General features: G+C 43.2%; 1 protein-coding gene across 1 annotated transcript in view; it reads left to right on the top strand.

The window, feature by feature from the left end:
• NAGS (N-acetylglutamate synthase) overlaps positions 1-12,248 on the top strand; it is a 127,237-nt gene extending 114,989 nt beyond the window's left edge. Inside the window, exons 6-7 of the mRNA XM_069634341.1 lie at positions 5,623-5,805; positions 6,396-12,248. Of these exons, the coding sequence (XP_069490442.1) occupies positions 5,623-5,805; positions 6,396-6,549 (337 nt within the window). The 3' untranslated portion in view covers positions 6,550-12,248. The remainder of the gene's footprint in view (positions 1-5,622; positions 5,806-6,395) is intronic.
• Positions 12,249-12,497: the final 249 nt, after the last annotated feature.

Genomic DNA, 12,497 nt, shown 5'->3' with positions numbered 1-12,497 from the left:
TTTCACAGACCGAAAGAACTAAAGCCCTTGCTGCAGGGTCCCCGAAGATCATGTGTTGCCAGTATCGGACTTGATAGCTTGAAAGGTGTCGTCTAACTTCTTTCTGGAGAGATCCTCTCTGTTGCAAGGCATGTTCACGACCTTGGCTTGAACATATGGGCAGATATTTGTTAGCCTTCTGCCAACCTTGCTGGTAAAAGACTACAGTTCCCCATCTGCCAAACTCTGGTGTCAGCAATGTCCACTGCCATGGGATGGAATGGTCTGAAGCGGCCTCTCCTTCATGCATCCTTATATGGCAAGAATGAAAGAATGGATGCCATTTTGTACCATAATTCCCTGTCATAATGAGACTGACTGGCTTCTAATGGCACCTGTGGACACAATCCGTTTTACAAAGGCGTCCAACTGTCACCCTTCTTTATCCGCTGGTACGGCGCAAGGGGAATTCTTAAGTTTTTCCTTTTTGGGAGGGGCTGAGAAAAGATTCTTCATGGTCATAAGATTAATCCTTCCAAATACCGTTCAAGACTGGGATTGAGATGACCATCTTTCTCAGTTGATCCCACCACTGGTATAGGAAACCTTCCTTTCTTAGATCCTTGGTGAGCAAATCAAACATTTTGCTGGCCCTAGACATGATCGCATGTAAAGGATCAATTTCATGAGGGGGCGGGAATCCCTGACTGGAAGATTGCCGGTCTCACCATCCATGGGGATAAGGTCATCAATCTCTTCTATTGAAGTATGAGGTGAGGCATCTCCTAATGAGGCATCCTCGTCTGATTCAGTGTCCTGAACATCTGAAAGAGGGTGGGGGACCAGTATTAGGACACGGTCATGGTGACTTGCAGTTTCAGGAAAATGCAGAGGCAATCTTTTGGGACTTTAAAGGGATGGTCTAGTAAACATTTTTATTTAAAAAATAGATAGGCAACATAAAAAAAAAAAAATACTAGCATTCTCTGTTTTAAAACTTCCTATGTAAAATTTTGAGCTATTCAAGCTCAAAATTCGCAAAAGCAAGCACATGGGCGCAACCATTTTGTGAAATGGAGGCCCTCCTGTGCTGGCTTTTGCTTTTGCGGCACTAATGAAGGAAAAGCCAGCCAGCTGTAGTAAACAAAAGCTACCGCTGGGTGGCTTTCCCTTCATTAGTGCTGTAGGCGGAGGACGGGGACCGGAGACCAGAGCAGGAAAGCTGCAGCTGAATCTCGGTAAGTGCTATTTATTTTTTTTACAAAAAATAAGCACTAGCTGCGTTTTTTTTTCTAAGTTTTCTGGGCTGGAGGAGCTTTTGAAGCGACCGCAAACATAAATACAACGTTATTGTGTTGGAAAACGATGCGGTTTTTCTTTCCAAGTTTCTCAGGCTCCTCCGGCTCGGAGGAGCCTGAGAAACTTGGAAAGAAAAACCGCCCGAGAGCCCCAAATGGTAAAGCAGATTCAGGCAGAAACAACGCGGCATTGCGGAAAACAACCGCATTGTTTCTGCCTTAATCTGCTTTTCCATTTGGGGCTCTCGGGCTCCCCACGGGGAGCCCGAGAGCCCCAAATGGGAAAGCAGATTTAGGCAGACAATGCAGCATTTAGCATTTCCCATTTGGGTCTCTCGGGCTCCCCACAGGGAGCCCTAGAGCCCCAAATGGGAAATCAGCTGCAGGTAGAAACACTACTCGGCATGTAAACATAACCGCATGTGTTTCTGCCTGCTGTGGCTTTCACTTTGGGTCTCCGGTGCTCCAGGGGAGCACCGGAGACCCAAAGTGAAAGCCACAGCAGGCAGAAACACACGCGGTTATGTTGGAAAACGCTGCGGTTTTTCTTTCCAAGTTTCTCAGGCTCCTCCGAGCCAGAGGAGCCTGAGAAACTTGGAAAGAAAAACCGCAGCATTTTCCAACACAATAACGTTGTATTTATGTTTGCGGTCGCTTCAAAAGCGACCGCAAACATAAATACAACGTTTTTAAAGCTGCGGTTTTATTTCTAAGTTTTCCGGGCTCCTCCAGCCCGGAAAACTTAGAAAAAAAAACGCAGCTAGTGCTTATTTTTTGTAAAAAAAATGAATAGCACTTACCGAGATTCAGCTGCAGCTTTCCTGCTCTGGTCTCCGGTCCCCGTCCTTCGCATACAGCACTAATGACGGGAATGCCACCCAGCGGTAGCCTTTGTTTACTACAGCTGGCTGGCTTTTCCTTCATTAGTGCCGCAAAAGCCAGCAGAGGAGGGCCTCCATTTCACAAAATGGCTGCGCCCATGTGCTTGCTTTTGCGAATTTTGAGATTGAATAGCTCAAAATTTTACATAGGAAGTTTTAAAACGGAGAATGCTAGTATTTTTTTTTTATGTTGCCTATCTATTTTTTAAATAAAAATGTTTACTAGACCATCCCTTTAACTGGTGGTATTAGTGGCACCCTGGACTGCAGTGTCGATACTAAGGTTTGCAAGGTAGACAATATTTCCATTGAGAGATCAGGTGGAGAAGGCGCAGACAGAGGTTCAACAGAGACCAAGGAATGAGGCATGTGAGGTGGCTGCCCAATTAGAGGTGGTTGTATGGAGAGGTCTTCCTCATCTTACGTGGAAAAAACACCTAAGCCATGCCCTCGGGTCCATGTCTGACATGCTCCAGAATTTCATCAGGAGGCACCTGCGAGGGACCTGGAATAGCTGCTGGGACATATGTAAACAAGGACTACTTGCGTTGACTAGAAGTGATGGTTGCCATGGACGACTGTGCAATTGCAGCCGTTGTCATCGATGGAACTGTAATCGCCATAATAGTCCATGGAATTGTTATTGGCAAAGCTATCATCGAGAATGTAGACAAGGTTTCCATTGACAGGAATGTCGTTGATGGTGCGGTAGATGAAATCTTGGGTCTATGGGTTGATGACTAAGATGGAGTTGCATGTATCGTCGGTGGAGATTTCATCCGAGTGCTTTGCGGATGCTGACTGTCGCTGACTTGGCTGTAGACGAGGCCGTTGTGACCATGACCACCCGCCCTTTGAATAGATGCTTCAAATCCACATGGGCAACCTCAGCGTGGGTGGAATGGTCCTTCCTCACCATCTTGCCATGAAGAACTACCTCATGAGAGCTCGACCTCTTAGAAGAGGAAGTATGCTCTTGGGCTCTGTGGTGAAGTGGCCTGACTCTAAATGGAAGTCATGGCTAGAACCATGGTCCCCTCATCCAGCCAAGTGACTAACCTTCGATGACAGTATTTGGAGGTTTTGCTGGCGAAAGAGGGACAAATGGAGCAGGAGTTCAAATCGTGCTCTGGATACATACAGTAAGTATATGCACTGCTCATGCTAGTCGTAGCATTCCTTGCAAAGACTCTTTGATCGGCCATGGTGGCAGTAGAGTCTGAAGAGGCCTGTTGTCCAAGAAGCTGATGGCAGTTGGACTGAGGCATGCTGGAGTGGGCTCCTCTAAGGGCCCTATAAAGACATCAATAATCAGGATAGGTTAAAAGTCCAAATATTGTGAACATTCAGAAGGATCCATCGAGTTGTCATTTTTAAACCATCGAAGCAACACAGAGAACTGATCGAGGACTCCCAACACTTGCACGTTTGCTAAAAATCTGAAGTGATCCTGCGGGGGAGTAGCCGAGGTGCATGCTGCCTATTGGCTCCGGGGCAAGATGACCAAAAACGACTCTTAAGAACACTAAAGTGATATAAATTGTAAAATTGAAACTGCTCTGTTAATGAGAATTTCTGGTATGAAGGCAAGGAAAATTCATACAACAGTTAAATCTATGAAAGAGCCAATACTGTAAAAAATGAAAAATTCGACCATTTATTTTTAGTTGGGGTTTGTTTTGTTTTTTTGCAAGGGGAAAATAGTTATCAGCTGGATGGTCAGACTCTTGGCATCAGAGCTGCCTGGGCAATCAGGTATTTGGTAAGCAGAGGACCATTAGCAAGCTGTGCAGAACTTCTGAGGAGTGCCAACCAAAAGAGTTTCTGAGCTATAGAAAGGATCCCATGTAGACAGTTTTTAAAGATGAATTCCCTCTTAGAGAAAAAGCAGGGATGTGTCCTATATGCATCTAACAACAAAAGCCTCCTCCTGAAATTTAGCATGCAGCCTTTCCAAATGTGTGTTCCCCCACAGCTTCCATCTCTGGTGTTTTGGGTGTACTATATAAAGAGATGTTTGCGATGCATCATCAAACTACAAGTAAGCACAACTAACATTGCCAATAAGCAAGTTTAATAGAAAAATTAAGACAAATATCCATGTGTGTGTATTTATGAAAAAGACATGGAGAAAACCAGAAATGTAAAAAGAAAATACATGCCACGGACAGAAAATAGGGAGGTGGTATTTCAGAGAATCTCCTCAGGAGGGGAAAACTACAATGTGATATTGGTGCCAACCCAGGTGCTCTAAAGGAATGAGACCAATTTTAATCTTATGGCTGCTAAGTGGAGTTCTTTCATTTTCTATAACTACTTTTAAAACGAGTAGGTTAAATTCTTTGTTCAAGTGCTCTAGAATCCAGCAGTGAGGAGCTTGCTCACAAGAATGCCCTGCAGGAGAAGGAGATGCAGTTTAAAACAAAATGAAAGATGGTCCTGCGCAATGAAGCAAGGATCCGGACCGTGAAAACAGATCTACTAACCGGATAAGACAAAAGCTAGAAAGCCTTCAAGATTACTTTGTGGCTTATATATCTACAGTGTTCGATCTAAGGAGCGCCTCCTGGGATTGCAGTTTCTGATGAAAAAGCATACTGCAGCATATTTTACCAATCCACGTCTCACCCCTGCAAGAGGTAAAGCTGCAACAGCAGCATTGCTAAGCAAATATTCCAATTTCAGAAATGTGTGACTACACACAGTTTAAACTGAAGCCTTAAAGTTGTAAAGCCCCAGTTCATTTGTGGAATCCTCCTGACTCATACAGTGTATTCTGAGGTTATGAATATGGGAAGAATAGCTATAATGGAAAACTGATTGTTGGCAAGTAACATTTCTTTTTTCAATACTTCTGTCCTCTATGGAGTCTTATCCAATTCCAACTCATTCGTTTTTGCCACCATTTTGATTTCTTCTGAAAAATAAGGAAATCTTGAAATGGTGCTAAAGTGGATGGGGTTTTACATCCTGGATGACCTAATCCTATAGTTCAACTTTTGGTTGTCAAAATGCAGACACTCAACTGACATGTAAAATACATGTTACAGTATGCTCACAGGATATTGCGGGATAATGAACAGGGGGAACAATTCACAGGAAGAATATACATGATAAAGCTAAAGAACTGGGTCTTGATGACCCGCCAAATAGTAAACTCCAGTCCAGCTTTCAGAATTTTCAGAATGACCAAACCATTCGCTGATCGTTTTTTGCACATTACATTTTCCTCTTGTTTATTAATTGGGGATATCCTGGAGACTGGACTGTATTACTTCGGAATCCTTGTTGCACAGTCATGTTCTTTTCAGGTTGTTCGTGAGACTGACGTTCATAACTAGGCAGTAGGTTATTTTTGTGTGAATGTCGGATGAGTGTCGCATTTCCAAAAACAGACCAAGTATGTTTACCAGAGCAAAATGTGCATTTGGCACGTTCTAAATAACCTCTAGCTCTCGTTACAGGTACAGTGCTGCTGCAATAATCACCACGGAGCCTGTGCTCGGAGGCACTCCTTACCTGGACAAGTTTATGGTGAACTCCAGCAAGCAAGGCCAGGGCTCTGGCCAGATGCTGTGGGAGTGCATCCGTCAGGACCTGAGCCTCCTCTTCTGGCGGTCTCGTGCCACAAACCCCATCAATCCATGGTGAGTATTTTGGTGCCCAGAATCCCATCTTGTCCCTTGAGAGAAACCGATCACCATTTACCACACTCAATCTTCCGTTAGAGGGGCTGTTTACAAGGCATTCCAGCCTCTCATCTCAAAGTAGACACTTATAATGCATTCAGCTGTGTCCTCCAATGGGAAGACGCCATGTATAGCATCACAACTTTCAACCGCAAATTGGGGCCTTCTGGAACATACCAGTGTCTTGATCCTCCATGCTTGCAAAAATGGGTTTTAGGACTTTAAATCATATAGAGACCCTTTTTTGCATTTAATTATGGTCTGTCCCTCTCGCTCGGTTTTGGAGATAGGAGGGTGCAAAGGGTGGTAAGATTTGGAGCAGAGGAGGTATTTGCTCTTTAGTTTGTGTTTGGGGGATCTGAGCACCCCTACAGTATGAGATCTGCAAGTTTATCTGTGGTTGGAGTGTTTGTCAAAAAGAAATGTTGAGCAGGAGCTTTAGTCCCACAAAATTGAAGCCTGGCTTCTATGCCCACAGCTTTCAGTTACCAGTACCTTGGGATGCATGCAGCATAGATTTCCAATAGCAAACCTCTTGTTTCCTGCAGGTACTTCAAGAACAGTGATGGCAGCTTCTCCAACAAGAAGTGGATCTTTTTCTGGTTTGGCCTGTCGGATATAAGAGACTCGTATGAACTGGTGAATCACGCAAAAGGCCTTCCAGATTCCTTCTCTAAAACCCATTTAGACACCACTGGATGAAGACACAATTGTGCGGGAGATGCAATTTAAAAGAAACCACAGTGTGCACTTACACCTGGAATCAACCTAGACTTCCAGCATTCTAATTGAATTGCAAATACAAGCAAAATCACTTGGACATCTCTGTTTTATCTTGGTGGAGCAATCTATCTGTGTCTGCACGCGCATGTCCGGGAAGGTGCTGGGTGAAATGGAAGGTGGTCAAAGCATATGGTTATGTGGGGGCACTGATGGGGTGATGTCTGGGTGGAAAATGGACTTGCCACTGTGAATGTGCACTTCAGCTTGTATGTGGATGCTGGCATTATACAATTAAGAGTATACAATCTATTCAGCAGCGTGTTGTTAGCAGCATGGGTTTTTTTTCTCTGTTGATTATTGTACTTTGCTCCCATCCATGCTTGCCCACAGGGGCATCCCTAATATACTGTTATTAGCAACCAAGGTTGCGTAGGGTGTGTTGCAACCACGCCTAAATAAGAGTTTTAGTCCAGGATACAATCCGGTCTATTCCACTGCCCTCCATAGGACTCAATCGCAGGTTTTTCCCTTACCATTGGCTAGGCACCCATCTCTCGTATACCCATTTGGTGTACACATAAAATGGCTGAGAATCAAACATTCAGCTATACACTCCAACAAACAGCAGATATTATCCAAGGTCCTTCCATTTCTGATCCTGCCGGAACTAGTTGTAATGTGGCACATACCACAGGTAGTGATGATCTATTGAAATTAAAAAAGAAAGAGTTTAGAACTGAACTACACAGGCATTTCCTGCGGGAATATCTGATATCAAACATCCAAGCTGGTTTAATAGTCCGTAATGAGCCGTGCCTATTTTTAAGTGACAAAGAATACACAACTACATTTAGTCACATTGTTATAAAATGCAGCCGTGACCTTATGGTCTTAATCATCTCAACTGCACAAAGGATTAGCACTGAGATTCAGAAGGATCTTGATAAAGAGGAAAGTTCTTAAATAACACAGCCCTTGTGGATGCACGTGAACAATTTTTAGCGACCAACAAACTACTTGATGAGTTTAAGAATACAACTATTGCCAAAAAGAAAAAACTGGCTAATGACACTAAAGAATTTAAATTGAATCTAATTTTTTCATACACAACAGATCAAGCCATTGAGGCCCCCAAAAAGCAGCAAACATCTCAGAATCAGGGACAGGCAACGAGGAAATGGGTTACGTTTTCCAATTCAAGCAGCGACTCGGACGATCAGAGTCGCTACAACCGAAGGCGAGGATTTGGGAACTATCAACAGCCGCCACCGCCTTTTTTAGGAGGAGGCAGGATGGGTGGTCCAGGATGGAGTCCCCTGTGGTTCCATCAATATACGCTGATGATGCGCTAAATTCGAGGACACAGGCGTCGAACTCGATAAGGGAGCAGAATGAGCCACTCATGCCAATCTTTAACTTGGCCAAACTAGAACTGACCACAGCCCAATCATCAGTGTTATCTAAAGGTCTCTCCTTTGTTCCTTCCCATCAGACCGATTGGTTCAAAACAGAAATGGAGATTAGGACATTTTTTCAGAACCATATGATTAAAAGTCTTCTTTGAAGACCAAAGCTACACAGAAAGCGGACCTGATTCGGGCTTTCATGTTCCATCTAGATTCTGCCCGCAAGACAATCAGATACCCCCAGAAATCATCACTTTTAAAAAATTCATTTTGATGGATCTGAACAATCTCAAAAAACAGAAACATAATTATCGTCACAACATCACAAAGGATGAGAATAAAGCCATAATAGAACTCTCCAAGAACCCATCCATAGTCATCAAGCCAGCGGATAAAGGGGGAGGGATTGTCCTAATGACCTTGGCACAGTATTTATCCATGATGAACACACTGTTTATGGATGGTGAAAGCTATAAGAAAATAAAGCAAGACCCCACAAAAGTTATCCTGTACCAAATCATCGAGATGGCTGGCTATGCACAAGATCAGAGCTGGATTACTAAAAAAAAGAGTTTGAATTTTTGACCACCAACCAGGGGCAGATACCAACAATATATACCCTCCCAAAAACCTTGAGAATCCACTGGGACGGCCCATTGTTTCGGGGTGTGGATCTATTTTGGAACCGCTATACAAATTTGTCAATTCATTTCTAAAACCTATGAGTATGTTAACACTGACATACCTGCGTGATACTACTCACACTATTCAAATCTTTGAAGACTTACCATTTGATCAAACAAAACATTGATTGGTGACCATGGACATTAAGTCCCTCTACACCAGCATACCACAATCAAGTGCAATAGAATGCATGAGGGAACATCTGATCCAATACAATCTCCAGGGCAGGGTGCCTGAAAACTTTATTATCGAATTGATGACATAAGCTCTTTGTAAGAATTATTTTGAGTGCAATGGCCAGTTCTATTTTCAAACCAAAGGGACGGCCATGGGCACAACATTTGCGCCAAGCTTGGCGATTCTGTACATGTCAGATTTTGAAAACACCAACATTCTATCTAACAAAAAAACATTTAAGAACCAGATACATCACTGGAGGAGATTCATCGATGACATCCTTTTCATCTGGGAAGGCACTGAAACAGACCTTCTGTTGTTTCTACAGTGGCTCACCAACGTGGATGGAAACATCCAATTCACGATGGACCACAGCAAAATTGAGGTAAACTTCCTAGATCTGAAAATTCAATATGCAGAGGGTACCCTGAAGTATAACCTATATCGCAAACCCAGTGATAGGAACACACTGCTACATTTCTCCAGTGACCATCCAAAACACCTTTGTGAGAATCTCCCATACGGACAATATCTCTGTATTAAAAGGAATTGCACGAGTTTGGCAGATTTATACAATCATGCGCAGGATCTTGACACTAGATAAGCCTAAAGGGAGTACCCTCACAGAATCAATTCCAAATCCAAGAAACGGGCAAGATTCCACAATAGGGACTCCCTGTTGACCCATAAAGAAATTTGTATGGATGATGACTCAAGGACATGTGTGATTAACCATGGGACACACACTTACCAAATCTGTACGCTAATCTCCAAATACTGGCTGTTAACAAGACTGAGCCTTCCTAATGAACCATTACCGAGGTTTGCATTTAAACGCACCAAAAACCTCAGAGAGCAGTTGGTCCATTCAAAATTCCTAAAACCAGCCCAGAGGTTGGGCCTATGGAATCTTAGAACCACAATTGGGCACTTTCTATGCAGTAGCTGTACCGCCTGCAGATTTACCAAGAAAATCAAGGAATTTGACATCAATGGCAGGACCTGGGTCCTCTGTAACCTGACCAACTGCAAGACAAAAGAGGTTGTTTATGTTATAGAATGTCTGTGGTTTAAGGTATGTAGGCCAAACCATGAGACCTATACACATCAGAATCTGCAAACACAGATCAAGGATCAGATGCAGGAATCTAAGTGCACCATTAGTCAACCACTATATTGAACTCCAGCACTCTGTGAACGATATGACATGGTGGGTCCTGGATACTGTGGGCAACTCGTTAAACATTCTAGGAAGCCTGTTACAGAAAGAAGCTAGACAGATACACAGACTGGACTCATTCCATAGAGGCCTCAACAAGGAATTTGTACCACCAGAATAGAAATGCATTGTTCTACTTGTGGCAGCTTTGGTCAGACACATATTTTCCATGCTCAGCAGGAGGCAATACCAATTTGGTGCACCAGCATCACCTGACCTGCTTGCAGGTTTCCGAGGAAATCACCCAGAGACCATCCTGACACTCTTTAATGTTGACATACTCAGCGTGTTTCTGACAAATGCAGCCACTAATTACTCCTATTAATGCATTTTGATAACATCTGCAAATTTTGCGATAGATATGGACTTTTGGCAACCTACATTACATCTCCAGCAGCTTCAGCTTGTGGTTCTATTATTTAGAATGTAGGGTCAGCAGACGTTCGCTATGAGCATATTTAAGTAATTATAAGTTATTCACAAGACTGTGCTTTGTGCACCCATACAGATGAATGAACAGATGGCTTCCATTGCGCTACTCCAGTATGCCAGCAAAGCCGCGCATCTCTACTTGCAGGCGCGTGTTCACTGAGTCTGTAAAGCGCTTATTCCCCATAGGTATGCGAGCCAGCAACAACAACATAGGGAAACCTACAGAGGGTTACCATGGCATAAGATCAGCAAATGGACGAGAACGCGCGCAACGTCCTGCGGTGTGAGCTCACCACACTGCATAAACTTGGTATCTCATAGCAACGTGGTCTCTGCTGCCCGCCAAAGACACTGGCTGAGCCGACACCATGCAACATACGGATTAGAACTATAGGTATGTTTTAGTCCAAAAGGACGGCTGGAACTACAATCAGGCAAACGCACAAACGGATTCCATATTGCAGCATCTCTTCTCTACTCTTCTCTTTACCCGCTTTAGCCCATGAACCACTTGTAGTTTGCCGACCAACGCCGGGATTGACAACAGATGCATGTCTTAGTCTTGAACTAATTCCAGTGCACTGATTAGCGCTACGAATGCCCGCAGATACAAACGCGGTCCCCAGAATCACATTGAAGTAAGAAGCACCCAGCAAGGTAGGACATTATGGCTACCCACTCTATGTTTTCATTAAGGGGCAGAAATATATACTTTTCTCTGCCTAAACTGCGAGAAACGTTCAAGATAGAGACTTAGAAGTAATATACATTCTGTTCCCCCATTTGCAGATTTCAAAGAAAACATGTTCAGTGGAACACAGACCTCCACTACACTAATGGAGATGGACCTTTGACCACTCCATCTGAGCCCTAGCGAGCAGCAGTTAAGGTACCTTTTTAATGTTGCCGGGTTCTAATGTAATATTTACATAAGCAATACAGTTCACCTTCATAAGCACTGTATGCTTTTTTATAATTGTTCACGTGCAAAACAGGGGCTAGTGACTGATTTGGTCTTTTGCTTCCCCCCTCTCTGGAAACCCCCCCTTTTATCCCACTTTTTCTCCCTTCCTTCCCTGCCCCTCTTTTTCCTCCTCCATTCCCCCTTTTGCTGCAGTTGCCATTCATTGGCACACTCGTTGAACTTGAAGAGAAGGGTTACCCACATATGTGAGGACTCCCGTGATTTTGGAGGCAATCCCACACACCCCTGTGAGAAGCACAGGGTAAGTGACATGTGAGGGTTTCAGAATTGTATGTGCAGTGAATTAATTCAACTGTTGAGTATCTCAGATATGAGTATTGATTATTCCAATGCGATATATCTTTGTCTGCCCCCCTAGGGTCACTCTTTCTACCTGCCCTGAGGAAGGCTTCACATGGATGCCATGACCACCGGCACGCCGAAACGTGCACCCATGCCTCAGTAATTAGAAAGCAGCATTGCAAAAAAGGCTAGATATTTCACGTTCACGTAGGCAGATGGATGGCATGATTATCAATTGATCATACCAAAAAAACTCTCCAAGGTATTATTCAGTATACCTTGCAGTAGTTCACAACAATGAATTGTTAGTAATCACTGTATGACTAGTATGATTTAGGTTTTGTTTTGAATTTTGGTTTTAAGTTTTTTCATTTATGTCATTTGTGCTATTTGTATTTCCCAAGAACATTCGTTTTAGGTTTTGTGTTCTTTGATATACTCAATGCAAATATATATTATTTACTTTTCTATATTAAAATACATTCTATTTTGAGATACTCTCCGTGACCTTTGTGCACGAAATAATTGTCAGAAATAATTATAAATGTACACAACACATTGGGCCTGATTCATGGAAGTGTTTTATAAAGGTGCTATCCCGTAGGAAAACGTTCCATGAATCAGGCCCATTGTGTTGTTAGCAGCGTGGGTTTTTTCTTTGTTGATTATTCAACGAAATCAGTGGCAGGTAATGTAATTTGATGAATTCAGAATAAAATGCATTTATCTTGAAACGCACCTA

The sequence above is a fragment of the Ambystoma mexicanum genome, chromosome 13 (assembly GCF_040938575.1).
Source record: "Ambystoma mexicanum isolate Mex_15411 chromosome 13, UKY_AmexF1_1, whole genome shotgun sequence".
Lineage (NCBI taxonomy): Eukaryota > Metazoa > Chordata > Amphibia > Caudata > Ambystomatidae > Ambystoma > Ambystoma mexicanum.
The sequence above is the reverse complement of the archived record's forward strand: the minus strand, read 5'-3'. Positions and strand labels throughout refer to the sequence as shown.